The sequence below is a fragment of the Macrosteles quadrilineatus genome, unplaced genomic scaffold (genome assembly GCF_028750875.1).
Source record: "Macrosteles quadrilineatus isolate MER2022 unplaced genomic scaffold, UCM_ALF_1.0 Scaffold_4__1_contigs__length_99947679, whole genome shotgun sequence".
NCBI classification, from domain to species: Eukaryota; Metazoa; Arthropoda; class Insecta; order Hemiptera; family Cicadellidae; genus Macrosteles; species Macrosteles quadrilineatus.
Window position 1 is genome coordinate 54,863,941 of NW_026542597.1, and position 21,209 is coordinate 54,885,149.

Genomic DNA, 21,209 nt, shown 5'->3' on the forward strand with positions numbered 1-21,209 from the left:
ATTCATAACTACTAGCCCTACTATTCACATCACAAGTACTGTATGCGTTTGATATCTGTCCAATTCCAAAGAGATAGTTCTAAGTAATGGCATTTCCGGTTTGATGGACATTGCGGAACCGGAGGTCAGAACTGCTAGATCACGTGACCGGATATTGCCCTCAAGTCCAGTAGCGTGATATCCAAAGTTCCGAGTCCAATTCGAGAATGTACTTAATTGTTAAATAAGTTTTAGTTATTTTTGGGTACTTTTGGCTTGAATGTACGTCATTTCAGAAATACAGTAATATCATAATGGCTTACTTATTACTTATTAAACGTGAAATTTGATATCAAAGTTAAAAAAATGGTTGGCTTAAAATTTTTTTTTTATGAAAATTAACAAAATCCCAATCAACACGCTGGTGTTTTTATGGCAAAATTTAGCACAAGAATGGTACATGGGTGGACTAAGAGTGTAGAAAAGAAGGGAGGACTACTTTAATTAAAGTAAGCTGAATGGAGAGATTAATTGTATCTATCATTGCAGGTTTAAACTGTGTGGAAAACCACACCGCCATTTATACGTATAATGTAAACGTGCTTCCCACGTTTAATTCACCTTTAAAATGTTCTGTCTTTTGAAAATACATGTTTTCTTCAAAATTAATGTTGGCCTTTACCAGATGTAAAAAAGTAAATCGTCGAGAAAAGCCTCTCTGTTATGTTTTGTTTAATGTTAACGTGTTATTCCCGATTGAAATAGAAATGATGCATCCTGTTGACTTAGTTTACGTTAAATCACAATCAAAGTATGTATTAGCAGCACATGTTACATTTGTACAGTTCAATAGAGTAATGCAATTACGACAGTTGCACGATATACATATGCTTGCAAAATGTATCTTCTAGTAATTTAGCATGAGGAATTTTTCCATATGTGAAATATTGATGATATACTGTTTTAGGGCAGAACAATGGATTGGTGAAAACAATTACCTCAGTAAACTCGCATTAAGAAATGCTAAACTCATTTAAAGCCCAAAAATTAAAACAAGGCTTATGGATTTTTAAATAGAAATAAAATAATTGCCTTAGCTGTGAAAAAGTCTTCAGTCTTACATACATCCTCCTTTTAGGATATTACGAAATTTTACTAGAAAATATTACACAAAAGCCATAAAAATAATAATTGTGGACGAAAAAATTTAATAAAAACACCATCTTCATTATTCAGTTATTTAGTCATTAATAAGCCTACGTTACGATACAAGAAACGGATAAGCAGGTAAATAGTAATACATAGGTAACATACTTCTGGTTAGTAGAGAAAAATATCGTAAACTAGTAAACATATTCAACGGTTAAAAGTAAATAAGTTTTTATGAGTTAAATTAAACCATGTGTTAACCAGTTATTTAGTCATTAATAAGCCTACGTTACGATACAAGAAACGGATAAGCAGGTAAATAGTAATACATAGGTAACATACTTCTGGTTAGTAGAGAAAAATATCGTAAACTAGTAAACATATTCAACGGTTAAAAGTAAATAAGTTTTTATGAGTTAAATTAAACCATGTGTTAACCAGTCCAGTGACAATTCATAAGTTAAATTCTCATAAAATTACAATCTTACGTAAATAAAACGCGTTTTTGAACTATACACTGGTCTCTATCATATCGTTTTAATCACCCAAAAATTTAATTAGAACCAGACATGGCTGTGTTCCCTGAAATCTAAAAACTACGTTAGTTAAAACTTGCAAAAACCAATCAATAAGGTTGACGTATTCTTTAACATGGCATGTCAATTTTTTAAGCAAAGCAGAAGTACCGTACTAACGCACTAATAACCCTCTAACACTGTAATACTGTAGAACGAAGGTCATTCTTGGAGCCATATGATCCGTTAAGTCTAAATGAGGGTTGGTTTTTGTGGACCGTTTAAATTTAAAGCGAGCAGACAGAAAGCATGGGATAAAGCCTGAACATAACGAGTGGCCATTTTGGCAGTAGGAAATTATGCAAAGGATAATTAATTAGCTGTTTATAAAACATTCATTATTTATTTATTTATTGCCAACGGATTTCACAAATGTTTACAGTTGAGTAACATTGTAAGAAGCTCATTATGACTAAATAGCCTATGTAATGGACATAGTCGAGAATAAATACTGAAAATAACTAGAGTAACAAGAAGCAATAAAATAAGAATAAGTGTGTACATGCGAAGACTTGGACATTGAAAGAACTAAGAAAAACTATAAATAAATACATAATTTAATAAATAAACATTAAAGTTTAAGTTAAGAAAATTTATACAACAAAATGGCACATAAGACTAACTTAGAAAAGATAACAATAAGAATGATGAAGAATATGAATGATTGGTAATTAGCGGGATTCAAACTCGGGACTATGTGACCGAAGCCTCGTGCTCTACTTCTAGACCACCTCGATTCCAGACATAAAACACTTTGATAAAGGTAAGGAATATTGTATCTAAATGAATTATGTTATTTAGTAAGATAATTAAGCTAGATGTTATTGCTGTATTATTTGCATTAGTAAGCTTATAGTAAAATCATACTTTAATCTTTTAAAGTGCAAAAAGTTTAATTATTTTTTTTAACATCACTGACATTTCTTTTCGTTTTTTTTCTTAAGGGAACTGTCAAAACTCTAGTCTTGTTACAATCCAACTTCAACACTTTGTTAAATCGCTTTTCTTGATGATTATCAAATTGCAAAAGGCATTTGGATCCACAAATGATTCCGCTTGGAATCGAACCAAAGACCTTCATATTGAAGGCGATTACTATTGCCACCAAGCTACTCAGGCTAAGGTTAATGTGCCTTAATTTACGCTGGGAAGCATCACACCACACCATGGGTAAAATATACTCCCATTGCATATCAGTAACTGTATAAGCTCAAGAGAAAATATATTATTTTGAAATATCATATGCATATATACATTATATAGGTATGTAGATTCCAAGAGTTTTGAATACTTATATCCGGTATCATTCACTATTTTGGATCTTGTCTTTTCTATATTTTCAGGGTGTTGTAATAACTATAATATGTACTGTCCTAACAAAAACAAATTAATTATAAACCACTTGTTGTCTTCTGGCATGTGTTAGATGATCTAGATATGGTAGACCATAACTTATAACTTAACATTTATAGTAGTCACATAACTAACGCACATAATGTAGTCACTTTAATTGTAGTCACATAATGTAGAGCGCGAGGTTTCGGTTCCCTAGACCCCAGGTTCAAATTACTCCAAACACAAATGGGTTTTTCCTATCCTAAAAGGCCGCAACCCTCTAGCCTTAAAAATATATATACGCAATCAGACGTAAAACAAACATCAAAACATGCAAATATTAGATTTTACAATAGAATAAGTAAACTTGTATTTTCCAAAGTTAATGATTATTTCACCATCTTGATTGTCAATCCAAGTAAAATCGACCAACGAATATTCCTGAAACGATAATGTGTATAATGACTCATTACCCACCGCAATGCTAAGTGATCCTTGAATAAAACAATAAGTCTTTGTCGTTTCTTGGATAAGAGCCAGTGTTAGAGAATCGTAATTAACTCCACTCTGCACTCAAAATATTTGACGTAAAAAATCTGTGTATAAGGAAAACATTTTAAAGGCTAAAACTTTCACAGTTTTCGAAGTAACGATTGAGATATTTAGATACATTAAGATTTAGATTAGATATTTAGTTACTTAGCCAACTACGTATTTGCTTCAATTCTTTAATATTTGCGAAATAAAAATGAATTCAACACTTTTTAATATACAGTATAAACGAAGTATGAAATATGATGTTTATGTTTCTAGAATTTTCCTCGTAGTACGCCACCAAGTATTTTCAGTCAGTGGTTTTACGATACAAAGTAAAAACCTAATTTTGCATAAAGTTTTCTTAGCACGAACAGACAACACAGTTTCCACTAGTTCTCACCATAAAAAATGCTAAAAGGCCATCCATGAAACGTTTTTAGCTCCTAGGATGTAGGCTAACTACTTTAACAACTAAAATATGTCATCATTGTGGTGATTACATGCGATTATAGTGTTATGTTCTTAATAATGACATTTTTTCCTCTAACTCTACTACAGACTCTCCTTTTACAATGGCTTTTGAAAAACAGTTGGTATGATTAGATGTTATTTTATTAGTGTTTAAAAAAGGCTTTCAATCATAGTCGATTTGTGCATAGTATATTGGACCTTTTGCACTAAAGTGGCTTTAATATTTAAAAGTAACAAAGTGATTTTATTTTTCCTTTAGACCATAAAATATATACTTTATGAGACTAGCAGTCTCATGTTCTCGCTTAGCTATTATTTTCTCTGTCCCACATCAGAATCATGTTCTTCTAACAATGTATGGTTGTTATTTATTGTTGTTTTTTATTTATTGTTGTATTTATTGTTTTCTCGTAGCTTGTTACTGTTCTGAATTGTATCACATTGCATCTTGTTAGTTCCTTTAAATTATCTCTATCAATCATCTATGTATTGGCGGCAGCCGTTGAAATGATAAATAAATAAATAAATAAATGCTATATTCGAACTATTGCAAACATTTAATATTGGCAGCGGATAATATCCCTTTTGTTGGCAAGACAATGCCATTGGTGGCTAAAATAACGAGATGCGCAAATTTTAAGCCCAGAAATAATTTATTTAACATTAGATCATGCCTATTTATTTTGTAAGATTACCTCAATGTTTACCTAACGTCTAAACCTAACCTAAACTACTTCCGAAACTTAACTTAAATTTTGCTCTGTGACCTTAATCTACCCTCCATTTAATCAGATGTTGTTCCTAACCTCAATTTAATCGGGTGATCGACTAAAGACTCAATTTAACCACGACTCTAAATGTAACCTCAATTTAATCAAGGACCCAAACCTAATCTCGATTTAATTAAGTGTCCTAACTCAACCTCACTTCTCACCACGTCTTTCCCAAACCTAAATCACCTTTGACCACGTCGCACAACCTAATTTCACTTTGGCACATTTGATATGACTTTAAAATCATTATTTCACTTTTCACTTAAAAAACTCACCCGAGCTCTGAGGGCGAGCTTGGGAGGTCCAGTGAGCTCGAGTTGCATTGCTTGACAAAGGCTGCATTCTTCGAAGGCATATTCTGGCGCGTAGTCCTCCCTGGGCAGGATCCTGGCGAATTGGAGCAGCGACTGACACGACTCCATCGTGGCTCTAGTGACCTCTGTCACCTGCAAGGTCAAACTGTATCAGTGTACTGAAGTATCATGTGCTATCAATTATCATCTATTGAGATGGGGACGCCACCTGGATGCGTATTTTATCCAAAATATGAGTGTACAATGGTGTGAAATTGAATGTGAATTGTCTTGTGTAGCTTTGTTAGTGACTGATCAGCTGGTTCATTTATGTACAATAAATAGCGCTAAAATAATTGTAGAAATAGCCTCCATCTAATGGTCAGTTTGTACTCAGCACAAGAACAGAGGATTTTATTTGGGAAAGAAAATCCTTAACTATTTTATATGTACAAGCTAAGTCAGTAACAAGATGAGCTTAAATGTTGATCGAAGGTAATAGACAACAAGTAGTAGAGTCAACAATGACATTTACTCAATTGCTCTGCTTCAATTCACTGGGTTCTCTATAAAATACCGGCTTGGTATGGCCAACTTAATTTTGGTTGCGATTGTCCGTCTTAGGAGGACCGACTTGGTTAGGTAAAATGTTTATCCAAACAAACATAACAAACCCGCTGGCCTTTGTGTTTTGCAGGATATTATAAAGACGTATAAAACGACGGTTAATAAACTATTTTACTTAATTTAGTTGTATGAAAAAAGAACACTAAACCTGTTACTTAACACTTAACACTTCTGATTGAAATAATAAAAAAAATCTCTAATATATTTCTAACATTCATGTTAGCAAACACCTTTTTCTAGTAAACAGTGTACTAACAAATGAAAATGAAGAAGTGCAGAGAATTGCGTCACTTGAGTATTATTAGATTCGTCGAGGCAGACAAAGAAACATCCATGACAATAAGGATCATTTCTCAAGCTGACAACGAACCAGGAAACTTCCGCAAGCGATGCCAGCTTGTCTTTTGTTACTTATGTTATTTGATGTCTTGTTAAAATTCTATTTTTTATTCTGTTTCGTCTTATTCTTTTTCGGGGTGAATTCATTTGGTAACTGGGCTTATTTGTGAGTCATTTGTATTCCTAATTTATTTTGATGTTTATTGTTTTCAAGCTTTAACTGTTTTATGGTGGCACGGTTGGAATGCTTGCACCTAATGTTACTTCTATTAAAACACTTTATGTTACTCCATTTGCTGCTAATACTGGTTTTGACATTACAGTAAAATTTTAGTTTTGCCAAAGAGGTGTTCAAAGTTAATAAAGTTTAAATTTTTTCCTAATACTTTACATGAATCCATGAAATAATATGTACCATAATACTGGATAATTTGATTCTAAAATTAGCCAAGCCAATCTCAAGTAAGCCTATTCATGTTTCCAATGTATGTATTTTCTCAGTAGGCAACACAATATCAACATGTTGTGTATCTCTGATTACGATTACAGCTCTGACAAAACTGTTCCTAAACGATTAATTATATGTTCAGAAGCTTGACAAACTATAAACTTCCATTATTGGGCCTGATCTCAAAATACGTACCTATTATTCACAAACCTATTAAAATAAGTTTTTTTTTATATAAAAAATTGACTATTTATATATTTTCTACACTATAAAATTGCAAGAAAAAAAACATGCTCATAATCTTGACGTAGGAGTATCTGAGTACCATCACATAACTATGATAATTAAGAAAGCAAAACGATACTTTACAACATCCTTTATACTTTTAAGCCCTTATTGTCTGTGGTTATACTGCTAGGAAAACAAGGGTAAGTTACAGTACCAATGCATACATAAAGAGGGTCAGGTTGGGCAGCTACATGTTAAGAATTTACACCCCCCCCTAAACAACCAGCCCCCTCGGCCCCCCTTAAGTGGATGAGGTAGCAAGCTTGTTTATTGTCCACATCTTAGTCGATACTCCTATACATGACCCTTGTGCCTAAGTAAACATAGACCACTTAGTATGTGGGGATGGGTTGTAGGACGAAATTGATTGTTTGCTTAATGGTTCTATAATTCAAGGCAATAGATAGTGTAGTTTTGTAAATCATAGGTTTGTCCAGGTTCAGATAGAGACGTGGAATTTGGGCTGAACCCAGATTACTGTGTGAAATATAATAATAAACATAAAGACATACCTCTACAGCCTTATTTTTTGGCAAAACCCACTTTTTATTGGCAAGAACAGCAATATTAAAAATGTATCAACTACTGGCTACTGCATTGAATTAATGCGTAAATATATAACAATGCAAGAACAAGTAATAGTAATGGTCAACATAATTCAATTGTTAACAGTTAGCCAACTAAATAGTTAGGCAAGTAATGTGCAAATTTATTACTGTTTATATTATTAAACTCACTTCCTTATGATTTTTTTTTTTTTTTTTTTCAAGAGGTTGGCGGCCTCTTTTACCTTGCATTTGCCCGGCCACATAGACTAAGCGCCCGTGCGAGGATCGTTTACAGCAAAGCAAGGAGTGAGCCGGTACAGTACAAAGGTGAACTGTACTGATAAAATGTTATCGGCAGTGACCAGGATCCGAACCCACGACATCGCTGCCTTGGGCCCGAAGTCCGCGACGCTACCGACTGAGCCACCGACTCACTATTTTATATTTACTTTCCTTGTCTCTATTCCTTAGTTCCTGTGAAATAAAACTTACCTATTTGTTATTGTTAATATAATAAAACATTTGATTTATATTTTATATTTGATTATACACGTGTGGACATATCCGAAATTGTACTTTTGCATACAGTACAATATTGATATCAACAGGCACACAAAATAAAGTAATCATTGAAATATATCTGTATCATTTAAATAAGAGACAGGTAACTGTTATATAAGAAGACCTCACAAACCATTACAAGAAACAACAACCAGACGACACAACTGGTCCAAAAAAAAAAAGGCGTAACTGAAACTGTGACTGTAACTGAGCTTGGTTCTTGTTCAGGTAACATCTGGCGTTCTAATTTATATTGCAATACATTATTGCAACCACTTCAGATTCATTCTATGCTTTTTGCGTGAAGCAAAGATTACATGCAGTGCAAAACTCAGGAAGAATAATCACAGTAGTAGTTGCCAACATACATTTCAACGAGCGGAAAACTCATTGTATTTTACGTGTGTATAAAGGTTTTGCTCTGCCAAGATGGGGGATTCAGTTTTGATTTAAACTTACATTATTACCTGTGTGACTGATCAAAATATACCTTATTTTTACATTTTCTATACGGGTCAGGCGTGCTGCTATATAGCATAGTATTTAGTGTATTGTACTTTGGTGTGAGATGGATGAGATAAATATTCAGCATGCCTATGAAGGTCCAAGAATTGACACCTTCCTTTAATGTTTATAATTCCTAAACAGAAAACTTAATCTTAATTCTAACTCAAATTGAAGTACTTAAAATTAAAATTACATTAACTGTATGGTATATTTTATTTTCTGTAAAAATGATATTTTACCTATTAGTTATTATGACCTTATTTTGCCAAAGAATATCTTTATAAGTGTGTTTAAGAGTCTGACGGTACTAGCACTTATGTTTAAAGCTTTTATAAATAATTGAAAATTATTTAATAGTTTACTTTGTAATCCATTATAGACTTGCCTATAGAACATGTAGTTTTTAGAATACTGTGCATTTTACAAACAAAATAATACACCGTTAATAACTAACAGTAATACAAATTAACAATGCAAGTCTAAGGTTAATTTTGAGTGATTAAGGTTGATTGAAATAGGCTTTGACTTAAAACCTCTTATAATACTTTTCATTGAAATTACAACCATACAAAGTAGGTATTTTAAGCCAACGTGGCAATCGGTTCTGTAAATCTTAAATTTAAAGTCAAAACTTAAAAAAAATCTTTCTCTTTCTTCAGTAGAGCATTTATCTAGGAAATTGAAAACGTTTTACTCTTTTATAATTGTATCCATCTGGTGAAGTACTATCGAGGTTTAAACAGGATGATAAGAAATATTAAATTTTATGCCGATGTTATCAACTAGGTTAACTTTACTTAAAGACTTTATGAATCGTTATGAAAGTAATTTTCTTATTTTGTCGAATTTCTGATTAACGATACATGCTTGAAGATAATAAACCTTAAAACTATGTAATATATTTTTATAAATATATAATACATGTAAACCTTGAAAATAAAACTAAAATACGCAAAAATTAGACAAAATATACACAACTGGTGATTGTATTTTAGCCTTTCAATGATCAAATTTAGAAAAGTCAAAATACGAGTCCAAGGGATTCATGGCTTGGTCAATTTAATTACGCAAATCGTAATAAATGAGAAAAATCAAATTTGTAACAGTAGAATTCCCTACAATAAACTAGGTCTTCTCGTTCCTAAACGATTCAATGTATTTCCTGCCAAGAATTTGACATTAGGAGAGCGGGTTCTTCTTAGTCTTCCCAATCTTACACCTCAAATGTCCCTATTAAGAAATTAAATACATCTTTGAATTTGTACGTGAGATTGTGTTTATTAAAACATCGTAGATACGTCTTAATACGTTACTAATATTTAGTGCGTTGGTTGTTATAGAGTGCGCTTGATAGCATTTCTACAAAACTAATCTTTCTTCCATTTTCAAAAATAAAAATGTTTTGAGCCGTTATTGAGAAGTTATTTATGTTATTGCTGAACATTCGTAAAATGCAAATCTATTTAGCTTAATTATCCTAGAATCTTCATATTTAACTTTTCTTTTCAGTCATGTTTAAGAAATTAATTTGAAAGAAGTTTAGTGCTTAATTTTTAGGGGCAACACTTATATCTCTCTTCATAAAAAATGCTACTTAAATGCTTTAATTGGTTATTAACAAGAGTAAATAATCAAGTAACTGATTAATAATCTGATTAATTTATATCTATTAGTATCATAAAAATTGTGACCCTTACAGTTACGAAAAGCGTTTTTCCATGGGGATGTAGCTCCAACTGCTACACGTAATTAATAACTGTTGTAACACAACCTGTAATGATTGCTACAAATAAATGAGCTATAAGAGCTATGAATGTTCTTGATTAGCTCTGCAAGGTAAACTGTTATATGTGAAGTTAAGCTGGAACTGATACATTTGATTGATAAAAGTTACAACAGAACTTGTGACATCTGGTACAAAAAGGAAGTTGTAACAGTTCTGCTAGAGGATAACTTGTAATGTAATGTAATAGAGACTTTCCAGAAACTGCTTCTTTAATTAACAGCAGCTGCAACATACCGTTTGACAACTGCGACAAAGAAGCTGTAACCGTTATGAAGATTGTTCTTACTACAGATTACATTGCAAGATGATTTATTGGAGACGTGCCTGCAACTGCTACGTTTAATTAATATCCTTCCACTGCCTTGGTTATGAACCATAACTTGTAACGGATAATGGAACAGTATTGTTTGCTTAGGTATTAGCATTTATAATGTTTCTTAATGGGGAGGAAAAAATACTTTAAATTCACCAATCTGGATTTAATTTTAAAGAGTGGTGTTATTATTAGTTAATTGTTTCAAAAATATAAATAAAACCTAAAATGTGTAAAATCTGAACAATTACTTGAAATGTATCATTATTTTACTGTTAACTACCTTATGGTATCAATAATAGTTTAAATACCTTCTGTTTGGGTGGTTTTGTTTATTGTGCTTTTTGGTTTATAGTAATTTTGTATTAATTTGAAATAAAAATGAAGGTAAAGGCAAATTGTGTTGAATTCGTTAATAATGTAACCTAAGTATCATCGATGTTTAATGTATAGTATTCATTCAACTTTACTCAATTCATCAAAATAAATTCAAAGATATGTTTTATCAAGAAAAGATTAAGTAAAATGTTTGAAAAAAAACGGAACCGAAAAGCGATATGTAAATAATATGGCCTGGCATATAGATAAGAGGTCGATTAAATACCGAAGATCAGTTTCTTTTAAAATCCTTAATGTTTTTACTTGTTATGATGTACAAAATATTTGTAAAACAAAACGAAAATAGCGTTGGACATTTAATAAAATAATTGTAGACGAGTGAATGAGTGAATCGTATTTATTTAATATTTCTTATAAATTGAGTAAGTTACTATGCATACCGTTTAGTACAGTTTGTTTTATGCCATTATAACTATGCTGTAAAATAAATTAAATTTTTTTCGTTGAATTGAATTTAACGTCTGTGAAGTAGGAGAGATTTGTTATATCCATACACTCATCGTCCGGCCACTAAAGCATGAGAATTAAATATCATCTCTTTCAGACTAGATTAACTTTCAAATTCCTGGAATATCAGTTATTTTATTTACATCATTATACTTCTACTTGAATGGCTATTTTAACAATGTTATCATGTATGTAATTTGTATGTGACTTTTCTACATCTTATGCTATACGTTATCTAAAAGTATGACACAACTTGCCAGTTAAGCTAGAAAAAGGTAAAAATGTAATTTGTTTTAATAAACTTATATAAATTCTGTACTCGTTGGGCCTAATTAATTCGGGTCTTTCTAAACTGGGAACAAGAAGGTTGAAGGAAGTTACACGGAAAAGGTGGATACAATAAAAACAGTAACAAACGAGAAATGTTCCACTAAGCTTCAGAACACGAAAGTCTGTTGTCGTTATAAAACTTCGTACAGCCGTAAGAGTTTTGAATTCTTTCAATAATGTATATTATGTTCCTATTTATGAGGATAACCAATTTTTATTGAATCCATCATGCAGGGATGAAAACAAATAATATTTTTATTTTGAAGCGTTATTGTAGGAATACGGGAGGGGGGAATGTGCATATCAAATTCTAACTTTATTTTCATGGGGAAAAGTAAACTGTTGGAGTTTGCTTGTTCATGGATACAGTTTAACATCATTACCAAAATCCTCTTTCTCCTCCCTGTAGCAGCAAACCTAGGTACCTGTAAAATCTACTGTTATTTAAAAGAGGAGAAAATCTGACAAGTTTAGGAAAATATCTGATTAGACAAATGGAAATGCACATAGTATACAGTCATTTATTTTTACAAAGCTAGAAAATATTTGTTTTTGCTTTTACGTCAGAAGTTTTAAACCTGAATCAACAACGAACGCGGCTTTACACATGCCTAATCTCTGTGTAAGACAAAGACGTATAAATGCATAAAGAGACTTGCGAATCACTAGGTACACTACGGACTCTACCGTTTCACACAGGTCGTATAATTCATCTGTTGTGTTCAACCTTTTAAATTCATCATTGAATTAAATCCATGCAAAAATTAGAGTAGCCTACATAGATTATAACGATGTGAGTGAATAATTACAATAATATTATAATGTTTTGTGGAATAATACAAATGGCAAGACACCCAGGGTCCAAACATATTGTTTAAAATATATTTCCGCTGGGATTAATTTTAAGTATTCATCAATAAGTGTGCTCCTGGATGACGAGATTACATTAGTAATAAGAAGGATTTTAGGTATATTTTCCCCAACCTCTCTAGTAGTAAGGACGTTTAGTAGTAAAAATGTCAATCATTACGTAGTAGTATCATTACGTAATCAATGCTGTACGTAGAAAAACTAAATAACCGGTATCAGCAATCTGACACAAACTTTCTCCCATATGCATGTCTACAACCTTAATCATGATGAACGGATCATGAGTATGCGATGGGAGTAACCATGATATTTATAGAGAAAATCACAAAAGTTGCAATAGCTTTTGAACCGTCATTTTTACATAAATGGGGTGTTGCACTATTTTGTTTAGGATTATGAGGATCATAACATACTAATTTTAAGAAAAAAGTTTTATTTTAAAAAATCAGATTTTTTTTTAATTTATGGGAAAATAACATAAGTCACAATAACTTTTGAACCATAATGTTTACAGGAACTGGGGTTGAACAGTTTTGACCAGAATTTAAAGGACTAAAACATCCTAACTTTATATAAACATCGTTCGTGCTGTTTTTGAAAACATTGGATTCATTCGTTAGTTTATGTTTCTTGTTGTTGGGTAATTACTACAGTATTAAGAATCAAAATTTCAAAAAAATTAAAAGATGAATTGAGATACTATGGATTAGTACCTACATACTAATTTTAATCATAATGTGACTACAGGTGTTGTCTGAAGCTCTTTACACATTCATAATGCACACACACACACACACACACACACACACACGGACAATCATAACTTCAAAAACCACTTTTTGGGTTTAGGGGGTCCGAAACGGATCCATCCACTCAAAACTTAAACCCAACAATTGTGACGAAAGCAATAATTTCTCCATATACATGTATAAGGGGAGAAAGAAAAACAAATACTAAACTTCACAATAGTGTTAAACCATTAAAATTGTGAAAACAGTTTACAAATTATCTGTTTTAAGAGTACTAAAAAAATATAAATATTGGTTTTAAAGAACTTAATTGCTGTTAGCACAAAAGCTTTAGAAAGTTTAATAATAAAATAAACAGTTACCTTGTTCAATATCCTTTGGTGCTGTTTGATGACGACCGGTTTCGTGACGACAATCACATCATCGGGTCAATCCTCGTAGAACGATTCGTTAATACATAAAGTTTTTACGGAACACAAGACGAAAACACATTGTATTTACAAGATATTTACACACAGAAGCCATCGCGATGCGTGCACGCTTATGTCGAGCCGGCCGCGACTGGAGTTCCGTCGAAGGTCAAGGTGACGTCATCTGCAATCAGCTGATCGGTGGTTTCTGGTTTCCTTTCTCTGTCTAATTTGATGATAGTGTCAAACAACTCGTTCGCCTGACTATTGATTTTGTCATTTAAAATATGTTTTGTTTCTAATTTAAAGGCCTTATATATTTCAAAATTTTCGAGAGCTGTTGTTTTGGCTTTATTGTTGCATGTGTGAATTACTGTCAAATTTTCTTCGATCTTTGAATAGTTGTGGTTGCTACTGACTAGGTGTTCGGCGTAATTAGACTTTTGATTTGGGGTGTTTTTTGGTAAATGCTCTTTATATCGGGTTTTAAATGATCGCCTAGTTTGGCCGATGTAAAATTTGGGGCAATCTGTGCAGGTCATCTTGTAAATTCCAGTTGAGTTAAATTTATCTGTATTGGAAAGTCTATTGGATAGCAAACTATCTATTTTATTGGTGGTCCTGTATGCTACTTTGTAATCTCTTTTCTTCAATATGTTCGCGAACTTGTTACTTAGGTGGTTTCCGTAGGTGACTGTGACATATTTGTTGTGTCTATTTTTTGTGGTCAGGGGGTTTTTCTTCTTATTTAAAATTCGGTCAACTATTTTTGGGTTGTATCCATTATCGGCTGCGATGAACTTGATTATGTTTAATTCTCTCTGGTAGTTGTCAGGGCTCATTGGAATGCTATTGAGGCGGTGTACAAATGAATGGAATGCTGCCATTTTGTGCGGAATAGGATGGTGTGAAGTCGAGTGTATTACTTGACTTGATTGAGTGGGTTTGTGGTAAACGCTGTAGCTGATTTTGTTGTTATGGCGATATATGGTTAGATCTAGGTAGTTTAATTTCATGTCTTGTTCTATTTCATTTTTGAATTTAATTTTTGGGTGTTTATCGTTGAGATAATTTGTGAAGATGTCAATTTGCCTACCATTCCCCTTAAAAACACATATTGCGTCGTCTGCATATCTTTGGTAAAATATGATTTTGTCTTTGTACTTGGAATCCTCTGCCATGATGTGTTTGACTTCAAAATCGTTCAGAAATAACTCAGCTAATATGCTAGATAATGGCGAGCCCATTGCTAAACCTTCTTTTTGAATATAGTGTTTGCCATTAAATTCAAAATAGTTTTGTTTCACTATAATTTTGACTAAGTTGATTAGTTCGCATATTTGGTTTTCATTCAATGTGTTATGTTTAATTAACTGTTTTTCCAGAATTGTAATTGCTTCATCAGTGGGGATGTTTGTGTACATATTTTCCACGTCTAATGACATCAGGTTGTGACTAGGTTGGGTTTGGATTTCGTTCAGTTTACTACATAACTCTATGCTATTTTTTAGGCTATAATTAGGGTTTAGATCTATGTTACCCCTAATTATTCTGTCTATTTTCTTGGCTATTCTATATGCTGGTGCTGACGTGTAATTTACAAGGGGTCTGATGGGAATGTTTGGCTTGTGAACTTTTGGTAAACCTTTGAATTTAGGTGCATAAGGGGCTGTTTTAGTAAATGTGCAAATAGTAAATATGTAAATAGTAAATAGTAAATGTGTAAATAGTGCATTAGAGTTTTAGTAAATGACAAATTAACCAGAAACATAGTCCCCAAAATCAGACAAAATGTAAATCGTCATAAAAACCAAGACCATCTAATAGCTAAAAATATTAAAGAAAAAATAACTGAGAACCACGCAATAGTAACCAAAGCTGACAAGGGAAACACGACTGTCATAATGTATGAAAGTGATTACGATAAGAAAATAAACCAGTTCATAGACGAAAACAATATTGAATTAGTGAAAAATGACCCCACCCCCAAATTTCTTAAAGAAATAAATTTGAACATTAACAGATCGAAACACCTACTTTGTGACAAAATAAAAAGACAACTCAAAGTTACAGCCCCTTATGCACCTAAATTCAAAGGTTTACCAAAAGTTCACAAGCCAAACATTCCCATCAGACCCCTTGTAAATTACACGTCAGCACCAGCATATAGAATAGCCAAGAAAATAGACAGAATAATTAGGGGTAACATAGATCTAAACCCTAATTATAGCCTAAAAAATAGCATAGAGTTATGTAGTAAACTGAACGAAATCCAAACCCAACCTAGTCACAATCTGATGTCATTAGACGTGGAAAATATGTACACAAACATCCCCACTGATGAAGCAATTACAATTCTGGAAAAACAGTTAATTAAACATAACACATTGAATGAAAACCAAATATGCGAACTAATCAACTTAGTCAAAATTATAGTGAAACAAAACTATTTTGAATTTAATGGCAAACACTATATTCAAAAAGAAGGTTTAGCAATGGGCTCGCCATTATCTAGCATATTAGCTGAGTTATTTCTGAACGATTTTGAAGTCAAACACATCATGGCAGAGGATTCCAAGTACAAAGACAAAATCATATTTTACCAAAGATATGCAGACGACGCAATATGTGTTTTTAAGGGGAATGGTAGGCAAATTGACATCTTCACAAATTATCTCAACGATAAACACCCAAAAATTAAATTCAAAAATGAAATAGAACAAGACATGAAATTAAACTACCTAGATCTAACCATATATCGCCATAACAACAAAATCAGCTACAGCGTTTACCACAAACCCACTCAATCAAGTCAAGTAATACACTCGACTTCACACCATCCTATTCCGCACAAAATGGCAGCATTCCATTCATTTGTACACCGCCTCAATAGCATTCCAATGAGCCCTGACAACTACCAGAGAGAATTAAACATAATCAAGTTCATCGCAGCCGATAATGGATACAACCCAAAAATAGTTGACCGAATTTTAAATAAGAAGAAAAACCCCCTGACCACAAAAAATAGACACAACAAATATGTCACAGTCACCTACGGAAACCACCTAAGTAACAAGTTCGCGAACATATTGAAGAAAAGAGATTACAAAGTAGCATACAGGACCACCAATAAAATAGATAGTTTGCTATCCAATAGACTTTCCAATACAGATAAATTTAACTCAACTGGAATTTACAAGATGACCTGCACAGATTGCCCCAAATTTTACATCGGCCAAACTAGGCGATCATTTAAAACCCGATATAAAGAGCATTTACCAAAAAACACCCCAAATCAAAAGTCTAATTACGCCGAACACCTAGTCAGTAGCAACCACAACTATTCAAAGATCGAAGAAAATTTGACAGTAATTCACACATGCAACAATAAAGCCAAAACAACAGCTCTCGAAAATTTTGAAATATATAAGGCCTTTAAATTAGAAACAAAACATATTTTAAATGACAAAATCAATAGTCAGGCGAACGAGTTGTTTGACACTATCATCAAATTAGACAGAGAAAGGAAACCAGAAACCACCGATCAGCTGATTGCAGATGACGTCACCTTGACCTTCGACGGAACTCCAGTCGCGGCCGGCTCGACATAAGCGTGCACGCATCGCGATGGCTTCTGTGTGTAAATATCTTGTAAATACAATGTGTTTTCGTCTTGTGTTCCGTAAAAACTTTATGTATTAACGAATCGTTCTACGAGGATTGACCCGATGATGTGATTGTCGTCACGAAACCGGTCGTCATCAAACAGCACCAAAGGATATTGAACAAGGTAACTGTTTATTTTATTATTAAAATTTTCAATATCCAGCAGTAGGAAAATGAACTCTGAGAAAGTTTAATCCTAAAAATAACTTTCTTATATTTTTTGGGGTAATAATATGTATAAAGCTTATTCAAAGCATTTCCCTCCGAATGCAAGAGTTGTTGAAATTTTATGCAGTGGAAGCCAACATTAGTTAGCATTACCATATTTTGGCAATAAAGAAGTATCAACTTCGTTATGTATTTCGCTTGAACTTTTGTGTAAACAAGAAATATTAGAGAATTTACATGAATTCTGACTTAATCCTAACAATGCATCCTAGATAAAAATTTTTTAACACTATTCTAAAATATTAAAAATGCGATTTGTACTTTTAAGGAGATGGATGTTTGGAATTCAGCTGTGCAGCGCATGTTAACATAAGCCTTTAGGATTCGCGTGAAATCAAGTATTCTGTGTTTTAAGCTCAAAATCACTGGGCTTTCATATATTCTTTTTTTAATGACTTTTTACCTTTGGAGTTGTGAAAAATATTATTTCGAAGTAGTTTTTAGTGTAACTATAATTTCCTTGTAGAATTTATCACGATTTTGTATTGAAAATATTTTTGCTAAGCAAGGCAATTTAATATCATTACAATTTAAAAGAAGTCGCTCACGGTGCTTTTGGACCTAGAACTAGATACCTAAAACTGTACCTAAACTGTAACAAGATTAGTAAAAAAACCAGTCAGAGCTAGTTGATATAAAAATGTTAACCGAAAAGAAAACCATTTCGTGAGCTTGGCTGTGTTTTGTGTTTCTGTAATTACTTTAACTAAGAAAGTAATAATCCAGTTTCCAAGTGATTTGGGCCCACCTTAGTAAAAATGAACACTACTCCTGTAATAGAGAACCAACATTTCTCCATGAAAAGATCATACGAAATGTTTTTCCGTATTTACCATGTCAGGGAATAAGCTATTGCCGTCTCGTGGTATGCCCACAGAGCAAAGGGGTATGCCTGAGACAAATTTACTTTATCTTTTTGATGTCCTCATTTCCGCAGAGGCCAAAAACACAAAACTTTCCAATTCACACAATGTATGTTTTTAATACGATAACCAGAGTAAAAAACTTAGGATTTTGCTGAAATTCAGTAATAACGTGTAAACACTCATTTATTGGAATAAGTGCGCGAGCCAGCATGATCCGACTATGGGAGCGGGGTTCTCTATGCAACCCCCCCCCCCCCAATAAAAATGCAATTTATTTCTAATCAATTTGGTTGAGCTAAAAGAAATTAGTTTATTAAAGCGTTGTTGCACACCTAATCATCCCGGAGAAACATTAAATTTAATGTTAATGTCAGCATGTCAGTCTTATGGGGAATAAATAAACAGTTATAGTTTGCTTGTTAAGGGTTGCATTTTGATGAAAAAATTCGACAACTAAGTTTATTTCTTCATAAACTATTATCATTTAATCAAACATAATTCTTCTTCCCAGTAGCGGCTGTAGCAGCAAACCTAAGTACTTGTTAAATCTAATAATATTTAAAAGGAAATTCGCTTAGTCTGCAGGTTTCCAACGGCGGGTATATTTTTAATTTACAATTACTGTATGTAAATGCATATGAAGCGCTGTATGTAAGTGATTAGGTGGAATAGGAGGTTCTATTAGTATTTAGACTATTGAATATATTTATGTTACAGTAAACATATATTTTGTTCCAAATTTCTCTTTGTTTTCTCCCCCCCCCAAAAAAATTATTAATTAACTAACGAAGGTTAGTATCTTTGGGTTTCCTAAATTAAAACCCTAAACTATATACTCGACCTACGTTTTCAAAGGGGAGAACCAACAGGTTCTAAGAGTAGCCTATTGAAGTTATTACGCATTAAATCGTAAAAGAATGCATAAAAACAATTGCGTAGCTAAACATACAGGATTTTACACAGATTATTATTTTACATCAACTCAATACTTCATACGTTTAGTTTAATAATTTATCGTTATTAATTAATATATCGGAATCGTTAAATATAATACAGACAAAACCATTAGGTTGGTGTATGTAGACAACATTACACCACCGGTTCGACCTAGGTATTGCAGGGCAACTGTCCAATAACTGTACTACATAAAATGGTTCCTGTTTAGATACGTGTTGATTGTATACATGCATTTGTATAAACCAATTAATTGGTATATACTTAGTCTCAGAACCAAAAATCATTTGATTCAATTTAATTTGACTTTTTAATAAGAGTGCATTTATAATCCAAGCGTAGTAGACTTTGTAAGCATTTACCGTTCCTTCAACAAGAACAAACTGAAATATAATAAAGTAACTAATGAGAGTATTACGAGTTAAAATTATGTACACGACACTCAGAACGTTTTATACAGGGTGTCCCACGAGAGGTGTCTCAAATTGATTACGGAAAAACGGCTTAATAGTCCATGAGCCAAACCTAAAAATGACCTTAATTGGTACCACCTGGGGTGGCAAATGCAGACGATGTTTTTCTTGTATAGTTTTATGTGTAGATCAAGAATATATGTGATAGCAATGCATAGATATGAAGTAAGTGTATATTACAAAGTTGTTCAGAATTACAAAACCTATAAAATGATGTGCCTTTTTACATATGTTTCTATTTGAAAATTTTGAACAATGGGCATTTGCAAATTTTCAAAAATAATTTTTTGTGAAATTTTATCATTTCAAAAAACCTTTACTTGTAGCATATCAGAGCAAAGCTAATTTCGTAACAAGTAAGGAAATTCAACCGGAGAAGGGTTAAGTACATTGATATAGGAAATACAGAGTATTAAAAAATATTTATTTATAAAAAAAAAAAAACTGCTGCCATTTTGAAACGGAAAAAGATAATTAATTTCTGTTTTAGCCAAAATGTTTGTTTAATAAATATCTTTGAAATGGTGTATAACATGACATGTGTTTACATTTGAAAATTCCGAGATTCGAACTAGTGACCCTCAGTTTTTGGCACACCCTGTATCGGAAAAAAGTTAGTAATATTTTTACGTTATTCCTTTTTTTAGGGAGAGGAGGGAAAATGATTTTACGCACACAGGTAGCCAGCCTGTAGTGTGAGACTCCTGAATCTATAACAGACTACTCACTAAAAACCCCCTCTACTCTGTTGGACACAGACCTGGAATTGTTTGTCACATTAATTCAAGTCAGGCCAACATGTGACCAAAGCCCTCAGGGCTCTCACAATTTTTGCATTTAGATACTTTATGGCCTACACCGCATCCCGGTCAAGGTCGAGCTTCTGGGCGCGGAGAATACCCTGGATGTAATGTGACACACAGGTCCAATTGTCCTCACCCTCCGTCATCATCGGTATGACCGTGTCCACTGACAGCTAGTCCTACTAACTGTTGAGCCTCCAGGAAAAAGGTATGTTATTACTTGGGGTTGATTTAGTTGAAAAAAATTTTATTTCATACTTGTATGTTAAGCAGTTTTTTCGTAATCAATTTGAGACACCTCACGTGGTGCACCCTGTATATAACTTAATATGATATACATACGTATACGGTATATACATATCTATTTTTACGATTATGTATTAAACAACATACCGAAGTGTATGTATAGACATGTTGAAGATATCTAGGGAATCTTATTTGAGACTTTGACAACAAGAGAAATATTTTCTTCAATTAATTTCAAG

General features: G+C 32.8%; 1 protein-coding gene across 1 annotated transcript in view; it reads right to left on the reverse strand.

The window, feature by feature from the left end:
• LOC128992315 (uncharacterized) overlaps window positions 1-21,209 on the reverse strand; it is a 56,870-nt gene that overhangs the window by 28,990 nt on the left and 6,671 nt on the right. The window contains exon 2 of the mRNA XM_054415820.1: window positions 5,095-5,265. Coding sequence (XP_054271795.1) covers window positions 5,095-5,241 — 147 coding nt within the window. The 5' untranslated portion in view covers window positions 5,242-5,265. The remainder of the gene's footprint in view (window positions 1-5,094; window positions 5,266-21,209) is intronic.